Here is a 22,303-nt window from a genome sequence, read left to right as displayed (position 1 = left end):
CTCTGAGGCCTTCGAAAAGCTTTAATCCCGAGGAAAGAAATCTTTTTACTTTCCCTCCCACAACAGTGAATTCAGTGCTAAATCCACTGCTTTCATTCCTTGTGAGTTCAACATAAAGAGATATATTTACACACAAAACAACGGCTTCTTCTACTCAACAATGTGGGAGGCAGAGAAGTCGGTAAACAGATGGATAATACCTGAATGGTACATAAATGTATGATTTGGTTTCATCTTTGTTGTTTTCTGTCCGCTGTGGCGGAATCCACTCTTCCGGAGGATTATGTTAAACATCTATTTGTAAGTCTTGTTCTTCGACACCCCCAGGGCTGCAGGGATCTGGAGTGCAGAACAAAAGATGAGAATCTGGAGATCGGTGTCATCATCCCACATCCAAACGATCACCAGTGACTCTCCAACTGCTTGGCCTGATGTCCCTGCATGCAAACGCAGCACGGAGGAGGAAGCTGCTGTTGTTCACAACTGAATCCAACCCAAACACACGGCTGCTCCCTGAGAGGATGAGGGGAATCCTTCATGCTGCAGCTTGCTTCACGTAAGTGGTCTTGTTAGAGATGACTTCACAAATTTCTTCCATATGACACACAAGGAGCTGCTGAATTAACAGGATTCACAGGCAGAACATTAGGCTCTGATTTACATCAATCACATGTTCTTCTGTGTGTTTAAAAACTTTAAAAACCAAGTACATGTTTATAAGACTTTTATGAGATGTTATATTCCTAACAAACGTGTTTCTGCCCCACTGAGCCTTTCTTTAAATGTTACTCCACTGTCGCTTATTAAGGCATGTGCAAATGTCTTGAGCTTATTTCTTCAGATGTTTGCAGGAAACTGGAAACGGGTGCAAAGAAGGCAAAAACAGAACATTTTAAACTCAGTATCTGCTCTGAGCTCCTTTCTCCTCCAACACAGCCTGAACCCTCTCAGACAGCTTTCTGTCCTTTCTTTAAGGAGTCTTCAGGAATAGTTCTCCAGGCTTCTTGAAGGACATCCCAAAGCTCTTCTTTGGATGTGGGCTGCCTTTTGTTGCGTTCTCTGCCAACATGATCCCACACTGCTTCAGTAATGTTGAGCTCCGGGCTCTGGGGAGGATTCATCCCTCCATCAGACCTGCTGCCACTGATTTTCAGCCCACTTCTTGTGTCCTTTGGCACAGCTCAGCCTTTTCTCCCTGTTTCCCTTCCTTAAGAACGGCTTCTTGACAGCCACCCTTCCATGGAGCCCATTTCTGATGAGGCTTGGGCCAACAGCAGATGGATCAGCTGAAGGTCCAGATGCATCTCTCAGCTCCTGTGTCAGGTCTTTGCTGGATGTTTTCCTCTTTCTTAAGGACATCACTTTCAGATCCTGTTCATCTGCTGTAGATAGTTCTTTAGGCCTGACACTTCTTCTTCTGTCCTCCACTTGTCCAGTTTCCTCAAATATTTTAAGGACACACTGCACACCGTGCTGAGATATTCTGGCAAAGCCTCCTGTTACTGAAAAGCTGCATAAGAACACACCTTCAGTGACTGTGGCCCAACAGCTTGTCTTTTAAAGATGTTGATTTCTGTGTTTCTGCAGTCTCAGAAACGATCACCAAACATAATTCACTGATTCATGTTTTTCAAACTCAATTTTCTCATCTTTATGGACACAAAAGTAACTACACACCCAATAAGGGTCTCTCTGTATTTCATGAGTGTTTACTTGATTTAACAGGTGTTTCTATCCTGTTCAGCCCAGTAATTTTTACAATTTAAACGTCACCTTCGCTCCAAGTTTGGTTCAATTTAGGCGTGTAAACCAGCTTCTCTGCACTTTTTAAATCTGGAAGTTTTTCTGTGTCAGATGAAGTCTTGCCTTCGACAGTTCCCCTTAAGTGTCAATTCTTCATGACATTTTTGACAGTGGGAACAAAAGGCTGGAGGCACATTGTCTTTTTATAGCATTCTGCTGCTTTTTGACGTCAGTGGCTCCATTTTTCACACACAGCTTCTCAGAGGAGTCTGTGGCTGCCGAGCGTTACCAGAAGGTTCGAAGTGTCTGGGGTTTTATTTCCAGTCCTAATTCATTACCTGCTTCAAAGGTTCTGGTGAATCTGTGAAGACCCGGTGAGCTTTTGAAGTTCCAGACTCTCCAAATTCTTTGACATGCCAGAGTCTATTTTTAATGTTGATGTAATAACGGTGCATCAATGTCTACAGAATGGTGAAGGCTTCTCTGTCTGATAAATACAGTAAGATGAGTGCAGCACTATCCTCTTAAATGCATCTAATTAGAAAAATAGTAAAGCATGTTCTTCAATGTTGCGCTTTAGTGCTGTACATAATTAGAACTGTTGATTAGTTTCCCTAAAACTCAACAGAAGTCATCATTCGAAGGCTCGTTTTTTAACATTTTTCACGTTGAGGAGTGAGGGTGCAACTCCTCTGGGAAAGAAAATTAGCGATCAGGAAACAACTATTTGGAGAAAAGAAAGCGAATCAACTGACAAGTCACATGTTGTATGCAAGTGTAAATCATCAAGCATCAGTACTCAGTAATAGAATGTAGCTATGCTACAGTCAAACTGTCCTACCTCAGTTATTACTGCTAAGATGTCTAGTTTGCGACTGAATAGGACACAGAAAGTAGTCCACAAAGGTTAAAGATTTTTATTGTTGTACACTTGATTCTCAACATCTTCACTAATTTGGTTTTTAAAAGTCAGCTATTGATTAAACTGCCAAAAGGAGCAAAAAAATTAAATAAGAGCTGCATGATTTTCCACTTTCTCCTGTGTGGAAATCTGTGGAAGGAAAAGCTCAGCTGACACGTTTACAAGAGGCTCACAGAGTTGTTTCTGTGTTTATGGAAACAGAAAAATGATTGGCATTGTAACCCAGCCCCACAAAAAAGTTTAGACAATCCTTCCATCTTGGTCCCAAGAATAATCAGAAAATGGGTTCAGTTGCACGAATGTGTACCCAGTTTGTTGGTGAAAGCTGAATTACTAATGTGACACCTTTTGAAAAGAAAACCAAGCACACCACAATATGGCCAAACAAACAGCAGCCTTCACTGTGGCAGGTTCTAACATATCCAGGGCATCTTCAGGGGATCTGGCTCCGCTAACAGCAACAGATCTAGTGAAGCAGGACTCTGGATATGAGCACGTTCAACAAAACAGATGGAGTTACCATAAGCTGACCAATCACAATCTATAATTGACAAAACTGGGATAAAAAAAAAGCCAGCAGCTGACACTGAATTTCCTTAAAAGCATGTGATACAGATGTGTTAATAGTTTATTCTTATTCTGTCAGATTTAAACTGGCTGTTTTAAATGCACTTTGCACTAAATGGGCCCAAAGAACAATAATAAAAGTGATTGAAAGCAGTCAGTTGACTTTTAGTAAATGAACCAGCTTTGTGATACTGGGCTAAACCACGAATCCTGCTTTGAAGTAGATCCCCCAGATCAGCAAGGTGATCCAGAACTGCAGCTGCAAACATGTCATATCTTCATATTTCAGTCTCAGACTTACAAATAATTAAAAAAAACTTAAATGTTGGGCATCTACAAGCACTCATCGACTGTTCTTCTGGGACCAAAATCAAATTCTGACTCCTTTCGCTTCAAGATTTTCTTCATCTCCCACATCTGAAAAAAATAAACACAGAAAGATCAGATTTATAGAAAATGGACTTAAGAATCCCCGGACAAGCGAAAGATGATGGATGGATGGATGGACTTAAGAATCATTGTATAGAACAGTTTAACCCATTAAGACCCGAGGCTAGTCTGATAAATTTTTAAACCCCGCTTCAGTTAAAAACCAGGGGGATGATCTTCTATGTTAAACGGTTTCTTTCTTTCAGATGAAAGTTGTTTGGAAACAGAAAGACAGTCAGTCTGAAACATTAAATATAATATAATCCCTCCAGCGTGTTCTGGGTCTACCCTGGGGCCTCCTTCCAGTTGGACGTGCCCAGAAAAACCTCAAAAGGGAGCCAACTGGGAGGCCTCCAACCAGATGCCAGAACCACCTCAACTGTCTCCTTTCCATTGCGGAGGATCAGCGGTTCTACTTAAAGTTCACCCTCACCTCACCCTACCTCAAAGGCTGAGCCCAGCCAAGGCTCGACCAGCTGGTCACCACTAAATCTGAGTGGTGACCAGCCTGTTTTTAACTGGTGCCGTTTCATTGAGGTCTTTGAATCGCTCTTATACTGACCCCTCTCCTGAGACCAATTTGCCATAGAAGGCCCTACTAGGAGCCAACACGGCTCTCAGGATCACAGGGATGCTCAAACCCCTCCACCACATTTAACCCTAAATGTGAACAGGGTATCTTTGTTGTGTTTTTGCACATACTGGAGCAGAAGTCCATGTTCCCCAGCATGACGGCGACGTCGTCGGTATCGACAGTGAAGTGGTCCATGCTCTGATAACCAAGCTCCAGTCGCTCGATGTTGGAGGTTCCCGTCATTGTAGCCATTCTGTCGTAACACATGGGGTTTAAAAAAAAACAAAAAAAAAAACACAAATATTTGTGATAATTTGTCTGGACCAAAAATGGCGTCCCTTTAAACGAAGATGCTTGAACTAATTTAACTTTTAAATCTTAAAGGATAAGACCGGTTTTTTGACATTGGGCCCTTGATTTCACATTATAACATGATGTTCTACTCACCCCTGCTTGTTGTTGGTCATTTGGAGCTGTTCCAAAGATATTCGAGAGGCGTCTGGCTGCTCTCTTGAGATATTCGGCCATGAAACGGTTTCCTATGGGCAAGTTTATACAGGCACAAACTATGCTGTTTATAATTTATTAATTACTGTACACTAGCACTGATAACGTGGAGGTGCGTCGCTTACTTAAAAAAATCCGGGTTACTGTAATTTTGAATTTTTGTCGTAAAGTGGGTGTTACTGACGTCCTTGTCGTGCTACTGCCACAGACAGCCCACAGACCTGCTGCCTATTTATTCATTCGGCTAAAATTCAAAATTAGTAACCCGGATTTTTTTAAGTAAGCGACGACCTCCACGTTATCAGTGCTAGTGTAGAGTAATTAATAAATTATAAACAGCATAGTTTGTGCCTGTATAAACTTGCCCATAGGAAACCGTTTCATGGCCGAATATCTCAAGAGAGCAGCCGGACGCCTCGCGAATATCTTCGGAACAGCTCCAAATGTTCAACAACAAGCAGGGGTGAGTAGAACATCATGTTATAATGTGAAATCAAGGGCCCAATGTCAAAAAACCGGTCTTATCCTTTAAGTGGCTTTTGTGTGAGTTTATTAAAGTTATACGCATATAAAAGTGTAAACTCTTAAAATAAAAACATTGATTTAAAACAGCTGGTTTAAGTAACAGCGATATTTTCAGATTTTAGACTAATATTCCAACGACGCTCAACTCATTTTCGGTTGTACCAGTTATTCAGCAATAAATATTAAATCAGTAAAAGGCACATATTGAATCTATCCTTCAGCAAACCAAACCAGACTTTTCCAAAGCTTTCCTCATGTGGTTGCTTGCGGGCAGCAGAACAGATTTTTTTTTTTTATGTCAACAGTTGGATCATCTGTTAAATGATTCATACGAAGTGACACACTGTCTGACTGGACGAGTTCAATCGGTGCAAAACCTGCAGTGTAAATATTAATTAATATATCAAACTTATTTGTTTTTTAGCTGATTGAATAGCATAAGAAGAAGACGATCAAGTACCTCAGAATGAGAGCTTCATAGCCAAACACTTACTTTTCCAGGATGACCTTTGCGTTCTGTGAGAGCGAAGAAGACAGACAGAAAAGTGGAAGGAGACAGTTAATCACAGTGAGCCTCAGAGCTGCGTGACACCGTGTAAAATAAAGACATGGTTTTTAGGAAGCGGTCAGAATGGCCTTGTGGTGTTTACCGCCTGTCTTGGCAGAGGATGTTTGGATGCAGCCGAACATAAAACGGTAACACCTGAGGTGCAGATGCTCCATAAACAGGATCACACGCTCTCCTCCGTGCAGACCAAGTGAGGTAAACATGTTGTATCAACACTAAAATTGCTAAATTTAGCAACAACTTGCTCTCAGCTCTTAACTGAGTTACCTGGGAGATTTGTTTTGTATTTTTTTTTAATGTGGAAAGGACCGAAAGCAGGCTGATAAAATATTAACCTGACAAATTAAAATGCTTAAAATACCAGTTTAAAGAAAAGACACAATATAAAGTCCTATTATAAGAAATACATTGTAATATAGCCTTTTTTTTATTTTACTCTTCTCAAACACCTGCTGACATCAGGCTCTTGAGTGCAAGAGTGAAAGTATTTCATCTACACTCAGACCTACGTCAAATAACTGAGGATTATTTGGAGAGGATTGATCTTATTAAACCTTTTCTTAATCCATCATCTTTTGAATAGACCATTTAAATAAGTTTTAAAAAACTTTTAGCCCTGCTGATAAAGCTGCAACTACACACAAAGGGAAATTTGTTTGTTTTTTGCAGACGTAGTGGTACTGGATAATAACTGGAGTGGTCTCCCAACATAGATACGGTGTACAGACTGTTCTATGCTGTTGTCTGCTGGGTGAGTTGCACTACAAACTAAAACTGTAGGCGCCTGGACAAACTGGTGAAAATGGCCAGTTCTGCGAGGCTCATCTCACTGCAGGACAGAGCTTCAGGAGGTCTTTTGTCCCCACAGCCAAAAGGCTTTTTAACAGTGACTGCTTACATGTTCTTCTCAAATTTAATTTATTTACTATCATTATTGTTCTAATATAAAATCATTGTAAATATTTTAATTGAGCTACATGACTATTTGGATTTAAATAAAGCATTTTCTATTCTGTTCTCATGGACGTACTTTTTCACATTTCAGTTTAATTGATGTAGAATTGTAGGCGATGGCTCATCAGGCCACTGGAATCATCCAATCAGAGCAAGGTGGGCTTTTTGTGTTTCTATTATTTATTTATTTAATTATTTTTACAGGAAACGCATAAAATTACACGCTTAATTTGTATAAATGACCAACAATAACATGCCTGAAGCGGTGTACTAATCATACGAACTACCGTAAGATCACGTTGGTGATGCTCAGTGTGCATCTGAAAGTAGTTTTATAAAGTCACCGTTTATACCACACAGCAAAAAAGTATTTAAGATTTACACACTGAAGGCTTTTTCTCAACTGGAGGGTAACGTGTACATTTTCTAATTTAGCAAGTTTAAAGGGACAGTCTGGATTGTTTGGGACGAAACTGTAGGAGGTACTTATCCATCGTCAGGGTATAAATATTCTCTATAAACGAGTACATATGAACACGCTTTCTAGTCTGCATGTCGACTAAATCCGACAACAGCACCAGCGGTTAATAATCAAATAAATAAATATAAATACATTTTAATACTATTCTCTGCTCACAGTTTACTTTTAAAATGCGTTGGTCTTGTTTAAGGAGCAGCTTTATTGGCCTCATTGTGTCTGTAGCTGAATCTATTGGTGCCGTAGTTTTAAAAAGGCACATTATTACATTTAGTTTTACTTAATTTGCTGCGTCATTAGTGAGTTTGCGTGCTTTCTCTATAAAAACGTGTTTGTAGATGTATTATTATCACTGATTGGTGTTTTAATACTGCAAACTTGCTTCTACTTTCAGTTTAAATGAATCACAGGATTGTGTGTCAGAGTCTTAAGTTACGCAGGACCAGAGTTCCAGCTTTCCTTGTGGAAGCAGAGCACCCGACAGGGAGGCATCCCCGCTGGGCTCACTGTTCCAGTTTCCCTCCTCACCCAGCAGCCGCGCACATAAAACCTTTGATCATCCACGTCTGGGGGACAACTGACCGAGCATCTTCCCGTTTGATAAGAGCTGTGGCCGGGATATATATCGATGGGTGGAAGGAAACTTTAATCAAAAGTCATGCAGCGTGTGACGTATGAGGTGAGTCTGGTTGAACAAAAACAAGATAAAGTGGTAATTCTGACTTTTACTTTGTTTTTTTTGGTGCCGTCTGTAATAAAAGAAGGATTAGATGACCAGATTTAATCGAGTGTAGAGTTATTGAAAGTGGGATGTCCGAAGAGGTCAGTGGAAAGGTTTATTATACCATTAAAGATGTGCAAAACGGTTACAAAGTCAGACCCAATTCATGGATAAATGGCTTAAAGTAACGGGTTATTTTATAGATGTAAAGTAGCTCATTGAAATGGTTAAAAGTAACGTGTTATTATCACGTATATCACAGTAACTGAAAACATAACATCCAGATTGTACAAATAAAAACAATGACTCTTTATAACCGTGTGCATATATTTTGACTATTGTGTCATTTTTAGTGACAAAAATTACCCCTGAGTGATCTCGGTTTATTCCTAAAAGGACCTGAGAGGTGGGATCCAATTACAGGTGGTCATGTGCTAAAATGTCAGGTTTGAACGATGCATTCGGGTGATAAAAGCATGTAAATACCAGGTGTGAACACGGCACTACGTTGTACAGTATGGCTCGGTTGGGGTAGTTATTTTGTTTTGATGCAGGAGGGATAGTTTACTGATCATCACAGTAATCGCATGTAATCAGCAGCCTGACTTTAGCAGCTTCTGTTGTTGAAATTGACGTCCTTAGAACGAAGAGATAGCTGCTGCCATAGACATAATATAGACATATATATTATGTTTATGGCTGCTGCTAGTAGTTTTGCCTTTCTTTCTAAAACATGTTAGATTCTGGCATCATCTGGGTCAGTTTCAGTTATGTGGTACCATTTCTAATGGAAGTTTGCCATAACAACCTCATCCTTTTGCAACCGACTTTGATATCAAACAAACAGATTTAATATTTTTCTTTTCTCCAGATGACCTGTAAATATATTAATTCGATAAATACGGTCATAATACCGATAACAACATTGCTGGATCTAGATTTTGAGTCTAAACCATGGCAGAAACCTCATTATGCATCTGCAGAAGCACACGAATCTGAGGTGTGGTGTTACCTGTATGAACAGAGACATGTGCGGCTCCTCCATGGACTGTATGGTCGACTCCACCAGCGTGATGGCGGTCTCCAGGTGATCGTTGTGCCGACGAATGAGGGATCGAACGTGTTTCAGCTTGTCGTCCTGTTTTTTGTTGATGAGACCAACCAGCTCCTGCTTCCTCTCCTCCAGGATGGCCACCAGCCTGTCGAACTGGTAGGCCAGGTGCTCCCTCCATCTCTGCCCGTTATCCTGCAGTAACAAGAGAAATTGTTCCTCTTTCCATAGAAAGTAGCAGTGGAGGACTTGTTACAGTAAATGGTAGTCAGAGAGGGAAACGTGCACCTTTTTGTCCCATAAAGACATAAAAATTTGTTCTTTAAGTCCTTCCCAGACTTGGCTTCATTGAGGATACCGAGTCAGTACCAAAACCTTTGGTATTAGCGAGCATTTCAGTGGCTTTTTGAGGCTGTTCGTTTAAATTTTTAGCTAACTAGACCACACTTTGTTCACAAATAGACATGTAACCACATATTTAGCCCCGGAGGTGGGAAAGAGATCGACTGAACAACAAAAATGGAACGTAATTCTTCCCAACCTTCAGTTAAATTTTTATACTTCAATGTTTGTGACCATCCAGAATCTTTCAAACAGTGGGGATTACTCAGATTTCTCCTTCTTCTGTTTACACGCAGCCCTCCTATTCTACATAGACTGCTGCTGTTGCCAGATTTTATGACAAAAACAAGTCCAAAACCAGAAAAGGCCCGGAGCTGCTTAAAACAAGCAAACCTGGCAACTGAGGAGATTAAAGGATAAGACCGTTTTTTTGACATTGGGCCCTTGATTTCACATTATAACATGATGTTCTACTCACCCCTGCTTGTTGTTGGTCATTTGGAGCTGTTCCGAAGATATTCGAGAGGCGTCTGGCTGCTCTCTTGAGATATTCGGCCATGAAACGGTTTCCTATGGGCAAGCTTATACAGGCACAAACTATGCTGTTTATAATTTATTAATTACTCTACACTAGCACTGATAACGTGGAGGTGCGTCGCTTACTTAAAAAAATCCGGGTTACTAATTTTGAATTTTAGCCGAATGAATAAATAGGCAGCAGGTCTGTGGGCTGTCTGTGGCAGTAGCACGACGAGGACGTCAGTAACACCCACTTTACGACAAAAAAAAAAAATTACAGTAACCCGGATTTTTTTAAGTAAGCGACGCACCTCCACGTTATCAGTGCTAGTGTAGAGTAATTAATAAATTATAAACAGCATAGCTTGTGCCTGTATAAGCTTGCCCATAGGAAACCGTTTCATGGCCGAATATCTCAAGAGAGCAGCCAGACGCCTCGCGAATATCTTCGGAACAGCTCCAAATGACCAACAACAAGCAGGGGTGAGTAGAACATCATGTTATAATGTGAAATCAAGGGCCCAATGTCAAAAAACCGGTCTTATCCTTTAAGGCACGTGCCATAAAGGCAGCAGTGTTCGTTGCCAGATGCTGTGAAAACCCCTTTAGGTCATAATATTGGGATTAAGGTGTGAAGGTTCAGGTTCCTTTTTTTGTACTTCAAGATGAAAACACTACACAGTATGAACATTAATATTATTTAAAAACATAGAAGTGTGATAAAAGTATTCAAGAGTCCACCAATCAGAGCAAAAGCAAGAGAAAGGAAAATACCTTAAGAGTGACCTATTAACATAAAAGAATTTCAAAAAAGCAAAGACAGTAGGAGTGAAAATAACGCTTCGGCAGTCAATGTGAAAATCTCGCTCCATCTTTAGCAGCTCAGTGATGTCAGCAGGAACAAAGCTATTTTTGTACCGCTTTGTTCCACATCTCAGGACTGAAAATCTCCGTCTGGAGGGAAGAGGATGAAACTCACTATGCAAATGGTGAGTGTCGTTATTTCAAGTCAAACTGACCATCTGCTGTGTGTGTGTGTGTCTCAGTGAATAAAATGTTAAATTTTTTAATTAGTTAGCAAAAGTACATCATATTATATCATATTGAATATCCAAAATCTTTTATATTTGGTTGAGGAGAGACGAGTTAAAGAGTCCACCTTGAGACCAACTGTGGTTATTTGTCATGTTTTTGTAAAATTTAAAAAACACAGTGACATCACAGACACCACAGCAATGCATAAGACGTTTAAAAAGACAAAACAACCAAAAAAAGGGAAGAAAACCAAGAAAGAGCTCTAAACAATCGCCATGTGATATAAAAAAAATGACGAGACACTGAACCAAAAGACTCCAAAGGACCACATACACACTGAAAATAACCTCAAAGACACTCAAATTGATCACAAAGAAAATTAAATCGACCACAAAGACTCAAAACGACTGCTTTTCATGCATTAGAAACTAATAAATACCTTTGTGCAGTCTTGCTTTGTTAAAGTGTTTATTGTATTTTGGACATAATGTAAGTCAAACAGCAATATTTGCCTTTTGCTTACATGTCGAGCGTCTATGAGCTCAAATTATCATTAGCAAACCGTAATTATTAAGGGATTGAGCTGAGGTAGGTGGAAGAGGACATTTTATTTCTAGCTCTGACTGAGCTTTGCTTCCTGTGCTACACCGTGTACCCATTTGTTTTAAATGATTCAATAAAAGCACGATGTAGTAAAACATGATGCGTCATTGTGGTTTGATCACCGTCAAAGTAGGCTACAAATGTGTCCTCAAAACAGAAAATGCTGATGAAGCATATTGATACGTAAACCGCCACGGTGAACACGTCAGCATAAAGCAAGTGAGATCGGCGTACTCCACATCGCTTAATCTGATTGTTGTTTACTCCAAATATGGAGAAGGTGCTGTTATCATAATATTCTGCCTTTAAAGATAATTCAGGGAGGAAAAGTCTCATCGTAGAAGACACAGATTGCAGACTGCAGCATTACAGTTCATGCAGGGAAACATCTGTGTTTGTTGGGTGAGTGTGACGTTAATCCTGCTGCTCTACACATCCACAAACCTGTTTTCTGTCCTAAAAAACTGTTTTTATGGCAGAATATAGGTCTTGTTTGCAGAGACGTATCATTTGAAGTTTGTAAAAACTGCAGGAACAATAGAAAATTATATTCAAACTAAACTTTATTAACAATCTGTGCAGCTGAATCACAGGGAATCAGCTCCAGCTAAGGGGCGTCAAAGCTCGCATTAAAGTCAGCTTTTTCAGACTTGTTCTGTGATTAAGGAACCTATTTTAATTCTCCAACACCTCAGGAACTCGATTTGTTATCGCACATAAACATCAGGTCATAGAACACCCGTACGGACTGATGACAATTGACACTGGATTGAATAAAAGTAGCAGAGCACACCAAACAACAACTGAAATGTGTTTATTTTTAGAAAAGCTAGATTTAGATGTAGAATCTGATCTGCTGTGTGTGTGTGTGTAACCTCGACGCAGCAGCAGATTTCCTCCATCTGATTGGTGACTGCCTGGATGTGGTCGTTACTGGCGACCAAGGCCGCAATCCCGTCGCTTAGCGCCACCTGCAAACATTCAGAGCATCACTGCGGTCAAAGAAACAACTTCCACACTAAAACATTAACTAAACTTATATTAATTTTTTTTATCTAACCCTTATTTAACCAACTCATTTCTTACAGCTCATAAGACTAATAAGACAATCTGAAATATTGGGCCTTGTAAGCACGACAGCTTTTTTTTTTAAACCCTTTTCTGGTATTTCATGAAGAAAATCATTTCTAGAACAAACAGGACTTAAACCTCATGTTTAAAAACCAGTCTGTTATTGTCGTGCGAATCCAAACAAGCTAAAGTTGTGGTCTTATTGAAGAAAAACTCACTCAGGGAGGAATTCACTCTCAGTACTTTCTGGTTAGTGAGCCTGCCACCACAAAGCACAACAACATGAGTCACCAGCGTGCATCTGTTTAGAGTATCTTATGACATCATGCTCCTTTCTAAGCGCCTGTTGCAGCTAAAGTGCCATTTAACGAGCTGCTGGTGTGACCGGCTTTCACACTTCTGTGGAGGCCAAGTTAAATCACCAAACTTTTGTTGTTTAGTTTCTGCTCAGAGCTGGAGAGTCAACAACTTTCCCCGAGCCTCATCTAAATTTCAGATGAGTGATTCAGAGACGGAGTGAGAGATGGAGAGGCCGGCACTGAAATGTCAAACAAAGCCAACTGGCCTGATAACACGCCAGAGCTGCCGCCGCCATCTGCATGACAAAACTGCTGCACTCCGTCTTTGTGTGACTTTGTGTTCTTAAAAGCTTAACTTTGCGCTTTGATTCTGCATTCAGAACAACGTGCGACATCACCGCTGCTGACCTTTGGATGGACAGACATATGTCCTGATTTCCGTGGTCGCATATTGATATGCATCCTGTGCATTTGCTCTGGGGATCGTCTTGTTTGTTGTTTTGTAAAGAGATACCAGGATCCAAACAGGAACGGAAACGAAAGGTAAAAATAGACTCAAGAGAAAGAAGATAAAGGTCAGCATCCCATTTTGAGAAGGCGCCCACTCTAATTATCTCAAAGCACACAGACAAACCTAAAAATTGAAACTTTTACGAACTCTGTTGCTATTTAACCTTTAAAACAAGGTACCAGTCACAATGAAAGGGGCTGAAAGTTGAGTGCAATGTAATGTAATAAAGCAGAGAATGATGTAAAGAGATGTGAATGGACCTAATTAGACTGGAGTCAATCTACCTCGGGTATAAAGAAGTAGACTGAAACTGGGGGAAGATGTGTGCAGTGTAGTCATGAGGCGAAGAGCAGGAACTGTGGGATGTAATATCCCAGATATTCCCAGAGATGAAAGTTATTTCAGAAGATCGGATGGATGTCCAACTCATTTGTTGTTGTTTTCTTCCTCCTGGCAGTGTAGCATATACCACCAACTTGCTTTTTGCTTCCAATTTAAATGGAAATGTTTCTGATTTAATGCCTTTTCCAAACTTCACTGAAGCTGTTCAACCTTTTGTGGTGTTTTTGTTTAGATTTTCTCATTGAAAAAAACGAAGATTTCACATGTCAAGTACCCACTAAATGCAAAATAACGAGATTGAAACTGCAGTTATTCACAGAGCAAAGCAAATAATTAAATTAAATATGCTTTACAGATTGTTTCACAGTGGTTACGTTCTGAAACGACCCCTGTGGGAGGCTGCAGATTTAATAGGAAGTCCACAAACAGCCGACAGAGGATGCATGAGTGAGACAGTGATTTGATTTGTCCTTTCAGTCCCCAAACCCATCAGCATCACATCAAAAATAAGGAGAAACACACCACCATTCAATTCTACTTGTTCATAAAGCATGGCTTAGCATGGCTTAGCATGCTTTGAACTGGGATAAATTGTCAGATTATGTGCCATCTAGTGACACAAATTACTACTTTAAAAGTACTCGGCTACTGTAGCAAAGGATGCAACGTAGCTGAGGCCTTAAACTGTCTTATTTCGTATTCTTCGCATAATTTTATATTAATCAAACACAATTGTGAACATCATAATACATTTTTACATTTAGATGGGCCTAAATGTTACATGCTGAAACTTTACTGCGGTTTGAAACATGACCCTTGGTGTAATCTATCAAAGCCGACACAGATTCTTTGGCTCCGTTCAGAGGAAATACAAATCATAAATGTCTCTTTTCTGCAGAGACATTGTTAGTTTTGTCCACACGCAAACAGGATTTCGACATGGGTTGCTGATCCACAGCAGACATGAGTGCATGAGGCAACTTACTCTCTTTGTCATGTAGACGCTGCTGAGGGGAGCCACGTCACAGTCTTTGTGTTGGCCAAACACTTTGCACATGGAGCAGGTGGGCGTCTGGCAGGACAGGCAGTAGATGTTGATCTTCTCGTCTTCGTGTTCTTCACACATCAGCTGCTGCTGCTGCTGCTGCTGCTGCTGCTCAGGCTTTACGTTTACAAGCCTGCAGGAGACACAGAGTCTAATTAGATATTTGATTCGTCTTGATTGTAGCTGGAACAATTCTAATATTTACAGGGTTAGAAGTCAAACGTCTATTCTCCCACAAACTATTACGACTGAGTATTTAAATCTTTAAGTACTCAGAAGAAGAACTAATAGATGATAGATTCTGTAGTTTGATCAGGGAGCACTTATTATTATTATTATTATTATCACAGCTTTCTGAGCGTTCTGAATGAGCAGATTTTTTGTTTTTTGGAACATTCTGCTGATGGTACCTCTGTTTTTATGCTTAGTCATCCTGGTAATGCCTTTAAAAAAAGGCTTTTAGACTTCCTTTTTCCTCTTGAAGACATTATACACCTCTCCTCTGAGAGGAAGAAACTTCTTCAGTTCACTTTAGACTAATGGGGAGATCAGCTGACAAACTACTGGAAGGTTGAAGAGTAGCAGAGATCATCATAAACGCTTTGAGGTGTCGTGTTTGCAGTTTGGCAACAACTGAGCGGATGATGTCACTTTCAGCATCAGCGGGTAACAGAGACTTACAACCAACAGGTTCAATATCAGAGGAGCAGAGACGCTCCTTCTCCAGGATTACACCTCCTCCTTTACTCCTACCGCTCTTTCCATCATCTCTATCTCTATATCCATACAGCCAGGTCTCAGTGACCCACATAAAACAGTTTTTATGCGCTCCAAGCTCATTAATTTTCATCTAGCAGTGATCTCACATTCCTGTGACAATCAAGGGAAGGAATAGTTTAAACATCCTCTTTCTTGCCCTCCATTTTGTTCTAGCCCTACATCCTAGACGTCTCCTCTTCAACTGGTCTGATTCAGGCCCTTATTCCAGACCCTGCTTTGGCACCCATGTGTAGACAATAGGGCTGGGCGACGATTCAAATTTTGAATCTAATTAATCACATGATTTCCCTGATTAATCACGATTAATCGCATTTGTACGCAAAATCCAGAAATGAATTCAAAAGTAGTGTATAGCTTTTAGCATTTAGTTTTATTTTAAATGTGCTGCCATATGAATGAAAGTGCCATAACATTTGTTGTGCAAACACACTTTTAACATCAGCATCTTTCTGTAGTTTTTATGTAGAAGCCTCGCTCCACTGTCTGTTTCCTTGAATGACTTGCTGCTATCAGTTGTGTGTTTTGCCTTTAAGTGATATTTTAGACTGGAACAACTACGCTGAGAAGACAATTCAACTTGGCAGTGTTTACAGATGACTTTGGTTCTGTCGACTCCGCCGTCTGGAAGAACTTTAAAATGAAAATGTCCGAGTAAAAGTTCCGTACCCTTCTCCATGTTTGGTGGATCCGCCGATTACTTTCTTTTCCGGTTTCACAGCAGACAGCAGCAGACTTTTACAAAATAAAAGCCTGTGAACAACAGACTCTTACAAAATAAAATAAATAATAAAACCTGCGTTAATGCGCAATTTAAAAAAATGATGGGCGTTAAATACTTAACTTGCCCAGCCCTAGTAAACATGGCTTGGCATCATAAGGGATACATGTCCTTTCATATGTGGCTGGAGAACAAAAACTGGTTCACTTTAGGGATAAGTATTGTTATATATGCAGTTCACTGCAACATGGAGCTTTAAAACGGGTCAACACAGGAGAGCCAGCTCCGCGGGCCACGGATCAGCATCCACCTGCATCTAAAAGATAAGATTCTTTTTAGGAGGTTCACGTCCTCGTTTAGGATGGAGAAGATGGATCGCTTGAGTGAGGTGAGCGGAGCCGTCTTTGGTAAACTAAGAAACTTCTCTAAATGGCCTTTGGCATCACCTGTCAGTCAATTATAACACAATCCTCCCCTGGGTGTTTCACAACCATTAAGCATCCCGACTCATGTGCACAACAACATTTCACTTGATGGCTGAGCGGGTAAACAACCCACATGTGACCTGAATGACCTTTAAGGTGTTAATGACACCACAATAGTTTAAATAGCTGGAACCAGTCAAACCTGAAGAGAAAAGGCCCAGTTGCCTTCTCTAGAAGCACTTCAATCTTAAAAAAAAGGCGATAAATGTATTAAATGTCCTACCTGTGCTCATGTAGGTGTGTTACAGTGTTCCTACCATATAATAGATTATATTCTGTGATGGTGGCTGCAGAGGGGAGACTGGAAACTCTGGGTTGTGGCATCCTCATGGATGTTACTTTGACATCAACATAAAGGCGACCAGAGATCAAACGCCATGGGAACAGGAAATCCCTACAGGCCCCGTGTCCACGCTCCCACACAGTATCAGGCAGGTAGTTTTATACCTTAAAGCTCCTTTTACACAACAGAAAAAGCTATGTTTTACAAACAAGATCATCCAGACATCCAGTGTTTCATAGCCCACCACCGTGACAATGCCCTGGAAGTAGAACTGAGGGTAAATCAAATTAAATAAAAGCAGAAAGTCTACAAATCTCAGCAACGTTTTCTGTAATGTTGAACCCGCTTATTGTACTTCTGTCATCACTGTGTGGTTGAGATGACTGCTGTGAATACGGCTCACTTATAACTCAGTTTTCCTGAGTATACTTCAGGAATAACCCGTGTATTCACGGCAAATGACATAACGCACTTCAAATTCAATTAGTCAGATATTCGATTAAGAAGTAGAAAAATAGATCTTACACAGGAGCCAAACTTTATGCAGTAAATTGTCCTTTCTGTTCGATGTCTGATGGAATGGATAATTAATTACCATCATTTTATCCCCTAATGAAAAACATTTTTGAACCTCGCTGCGAACAATCACGTCTATTTTAACCCACACAGATAATGACTGACTGTAGTGAATGCCAACATCTCTGTGCTTTTCCCAGCGACTCATTTAGCTTCTATTTCAGAGTAAAAAAAGTGGCAAATTTACAATGAGGATGACTTCAATATCATGTCCTTGTAAATCTGTGGCTTCCACTCGGAACATTTCACTTTTTATGCAAAGTTGCAAAATACCTCTGAGAGCAGAGTCTTAAAGCACTAAGTAGTTCATTAAAACTTGCAAGGATACTCGATCAGCTGAATTATCAGAGCAATCATTTTAAAACCGGCTGCTTTAAAGAGCAGAACTCCTAAATCTGAGCAGCTACCTGCATCCTGAAAGCAGCAAAAAGCTGCCAAAAGGTTAGAGATAGAGGTAAGTCATTCAATCTTTATTTAATCACCGTCTCTAAGATGTTTAAGATGTTAAAGAGGGAGAAACTGTGCTTAAAGTGTGAAAATACTGTAGCGACTTCTATTTCTATTTGTAATACGAATTTATGGCAACAATGAAGGCATCATTAGCTCCTTTTGAACTCAGTTTAAATATCTAAACATTCTCCTTCTTCCTTAACATAACAGTCAACTATAGCTATCAGTTTGTGTAGCATGTGTTTATTGCACTTGCTTTTTGGTCAGAATATCTGTCATCGTCAATGAACAGAAGGAAATCTGATGGGATGAGTTTGGAAGAAACTCACAGCTGGAGCTGCATGTGGTATTTTAAGCTTTTTAATCCCACTTACTTGCACCAGCCTCACTGAAAATAACAAGAACACAGCAGAGTGTGTGGATGCATTAACTGAACAGCTGTGAAAGTCACACCGTCATCAGCAGCCTGCAAACCAGCGGTAAAATAATACAATACTGCCCCCATGTGGTGGTCTCTTGTTACTACAACAACGCTCACTACTCCACACACTCATTCCTGCTGAAGACTTCGGGACAAATGGGTAAAAAAAAAAAACAGTTTGAATTACCTGAATTCAGCAACTTTTTGCCCATGAATTTACACAAATGATACAGGTATGTGAATGTGTTCTGAACTAGATTCATGACAAAAATTTGAGTAAAAGCTTTACTATAAACTTTAAATAAATGTATTTCCCCTCTGATGACACGTGACCATCTAATAACTATAAAATCCACTGAAAGTGGGGTTTTTTTGTGGATTTGTTACCTGAAAACTAAAGATAAATCACTGTGTTGTGTGAGGCTGTATTTTCTTTTAGACACTTTTAGGATACACTTTTAACTTCTAATCTGGGACACTTTACAGCGTCTTCATGATTCTTGGACTCTGATTGGCTGCCTTCTGTGTTCGTCACCTCCTCCCTTACCTGGTGGACTCCTGCTGTCTGTAGATGTCGATGATGTTCTCCACAAGCAGGTTCCTCTGCAGGCCGTACACTCCGTGGCGGGTCAGCACCACCTCGTGGCGGCACGACGGACAGCGGAAGCGGCCGCTGCTCGCCACGCTGGAGGAACCAGGCGGCTGCCACACAGAGTTGGCCGACTGCACGAGAGAAAAGAGGTAGTACAGGGAGAGAGAGACCCATTAAACTGATGTTTCTCTCCCACAGGAGCCCAGTGTTAACATCTGAATGATTGCGCTCAATCATCTGGTTTTAATTATAAAAAAAAATTCTGATATTTGAGATATACTTTGTTGTACAGAACTGTGCAAAAGACATGATAAGTGCAAACGTTACACTAACAAAAACAAGACATTAACAGTTTATTATTAATCTCCCCTATTTTTAAATGTTAATAGCTTTCCTTTTTTTTTTTTTTTTTTTTAAATCAATTTCTCATGCAGCCAAACATGATGTGAATGGAAACAAGATGGTTCCACCTTTTCCAGAAGGGACAGAGATGGTCATGTTTGCTAAGTATTGAAATACATACAATACATACCAGGGAGTGAAAGCCACTTTACAACTGCTGGTAATCATGTTATTTTAGCAAAGATAAACTAAGAACACACTATAAATGTACAAAAGTATAGAACCACCCTGATTGCTTTGTACATTGCTATGAAAATGGAACATATGTGCAGTGATTTATAGAAACGTTCAGGCATAAATAGAAATAAAGTAAATAAGGCAAAAACGGAGTTAATATATTTTTAAGCAGCTTTAAAGTGAATATCTGCTCTGAGCTCCTTAATTCTCCAACACAGCCTGAACCCTCTTTTCTCCCCGTTTCCCTTCCTTAAAGGGATAGTTCGCCTCTTTTGACATGAAGCTGTATGACATCCCATACCAGCAATATTGTTGATGAAATGTGACTTACCCCCTACTGCGTCCTGTGAGCCGAGGTCTGGCCTCGTTTTGGTGTTGACGAAAGTAGTCCGGCTCGTTGGCTGAGCTTATTATCGGTCCACAAAGGCAGCCCGCACTGCCTTTCCACACATACATATTACAGACCCCTAAGGGTTAAAACTGATCCTAAGTTGTCAGTAATGTGGAAACACAACACTGACTCACCCCTTAAGTTAGGTGCCTTATTAATGCCCGAATGATGTGTTAAATGGCTTAAACAAATGAAAAAACACTCCTTAAAATGAGTGAAAAAGCAGCCAATGTCAAAAGAAGCCCTTTAAAAAGAGCTTTAAGAAGCCAACACTTTAAAAGATAACGAGAAAGTCTGGCTGCTTGGATGCAAATTACAAAGAAACGAAGACTGGATCAAGACTTTTGCTCAGTACTGGGTATCGTATTGATATATTAAGATAAAATGTAGGGTTCCAGCTATAGCTCTGCCTTTCTCTGTGAACTTAGACAGATCTTTGTTGGACTACATCTGTGCACACACTTGTTCTGACCTGGAAGATGTCGTTGGCACACTTGCGGCAGAGGTTGTGCTGGCAGGGCAGGATGACCACAGGTTTGGAGAACATCTCCAGGCAGACGGGGCAGATCAGCTGCTTCTCCAGGTCCTCCATGGTGGCTCCACTGCCGGGCCCAGAGCTGCCTGCTGCTGGGGGCTTGAAGCCGAGAGCAAAGTTCATCCCCTCCGGCGGCGATGAGTGGGACGCAAGAGAGGAATGAGGAGAAACAGGTGGAAGATGAGCTAACTCATCTGATCGAGCTTCAAGTGAGAGTCAAATCTGCTGCTTTTCGTCAAACTTTTAGTTTTTCGTTCTAGCGATTACACCATCTCCCTGCCAGCTTGTCCATCGGTCAGGACCCTCCCAGTCTCCCCCGTCTCAGTCCACAACAGCCGGACAGTTGACTGTTGCTATTTTTAAGCTCTTCAGTTTGTTCTGGCTTGGGTTACTGTCCAAACTGCGTTCCATAGCCAGACCACTGGGAAATCTGGGCAGGGCAAGAGATCACTGCACCATCAGGCCTCAGTGATAATGTTTTCATGAAATCTGACACTTCAGAGCGGATCCCGGTGGCTGCTGATACAACACAACCCCTGGGGCCCATTAACACTTTGGCATAAACAGCTTGTGGCATCACTCACTTTAGACATCTTGATATCCCCGCAGAAGACGCTGAGCATCTCGGCTTATCCCACCTTCTGACTTATCTCAGTAGCTGCAAGTAGCAGCAACTGCTGGTCTGAGGATCCAACTAAAGGTCTTCTTTGTTCAATATGTTCTTGGTTAAATCTTGTTTTCTAAGAAAACTTTGAAATTTAACAGTTTTTCCTTTAGTTTGTGATCCTGTTACACATCTTTCAGATAGCGTACTTTTTGGAGATTTAGCTTAAATAATGACACAAACCAGCTGAAATTGGCCTTTTTTTGCATCTATTTAGTAGATTTTTACATGTAAATACTCATGTTTCTTCATAGAATCACCTGGCAATTTCAGAAAAGATTTAATGAAGAAAAGATATCGGAGAAAAGCAGCCGATCAAAGCAATGGAGAACTTTTGTTTTGAACTGGCTAAGAATAGAAAATGCGTGCGTGATTGAGTCATCAATCCATCAGAGGCTGTCTGAAAATAAACCTAAACAACTCAAAGGAAACGCTGGCCAAGCTTCTGGTCTCCACACAAACAGCTCTCAGACCAATTTAAACTCAATGAAAATATCAGTCGCCGAACATTTGTCTGACTCAAGAACTCCATCTACTGTTGTCATTGTCAGCCTGCATGCATCTATTTTTATTTGATGGCACCGAGAAGAAGCTTCCTGAAGCCTTAAAGCTTTTCAGCCAGTCATGATGACAAATGGTTCATTTCTGCAGGCTCAGAAGCACCACCTGCTGATTGGCTATGAATTTTCAATCATAATTCTATTTAATATGATATCTTTATAAAATATATAATATTTAAACTCGGGATCTATTAGTCTTTTTTTTAAATGTGTCTTTTTGTTTGTTCAAAGCTACAAATTCAATGCAAAATTCTCATTTTTGACTCGATCAGTTAATACGGCTGAAAAACAACTTGTTTTTACAGCTCAATCTCTCCACCCTCACGAGATGAGGCTGTAGATCAGTTTATCTTGGATTGCCAGACTCAAACGAGATAAATATGACCTTAAAACGCCCATTTCTGAGTTTGTTTCAGCTCGTTTACTTTTTATCTGCTTCCCTCTCAGAATCAGAATCAGAAAA

At 40.4% G+C, this 22,303-nt stretch overlaps 1 protein-coding gene across 1 annotated transcript; it reads right to left on the bottom strand.

Annotated features, from left to right (window-relative positions):
* Positions 1 to 2,646: 2,646 nt before the first annotated feature.
* Positions 2,647 to 21,010, bottom strand: trim54 (tripartite motif containing 54). The gene is made up of 8 exons (XM_075459093.1): positions 20,554 to 21,010; positions 19,067 to 19,242; positions 14,747 to 14,939; positions 12,414 to 12,509; positions 9,001 to 9,234; positions 5,761 to 5,783; positions 4,364 to 4,488; positions 2,647 to 3,649 (listed from the first exon to the last, which is right to left on the bottom strand). The coding sequence occupies exons 1-8, from the start codon at positions 20,737 to 20,739 to the stop codon at positions 3,603 to 3,605; spliced, it is 1,080 nt and encodes a 359-aa protein (XP_075315208.1). The 5' UTR covers positions 20,740 to 21,010; the 3' UTR covers positions 2,647 to 3,602.
* Positions 21,011 to 22,303: the final 1,293 nt, after the last annotated feature.

The sequence above is a fragment of the Odontesthes bonariensis genome, chromosome 24 (assembly GCF_027942865.1).
Source record: "Odontesthes bonariensis isolate fOdoBon6 chromosome 24, fOdoBon6.hap1, whole genome shotgun sequence".
Taxonomy (NCBI): Eukaryota; Metazoa; Chordata; class Actinopteri; order Atheriniformes; family Atherinopsidae; genus Odontesthes; species Odontesthes bonariensis.
Note: the sequence above shows the minus strand (reverse complement) of the source record. Positions and strands in the feature narration are given on the sequence as shown.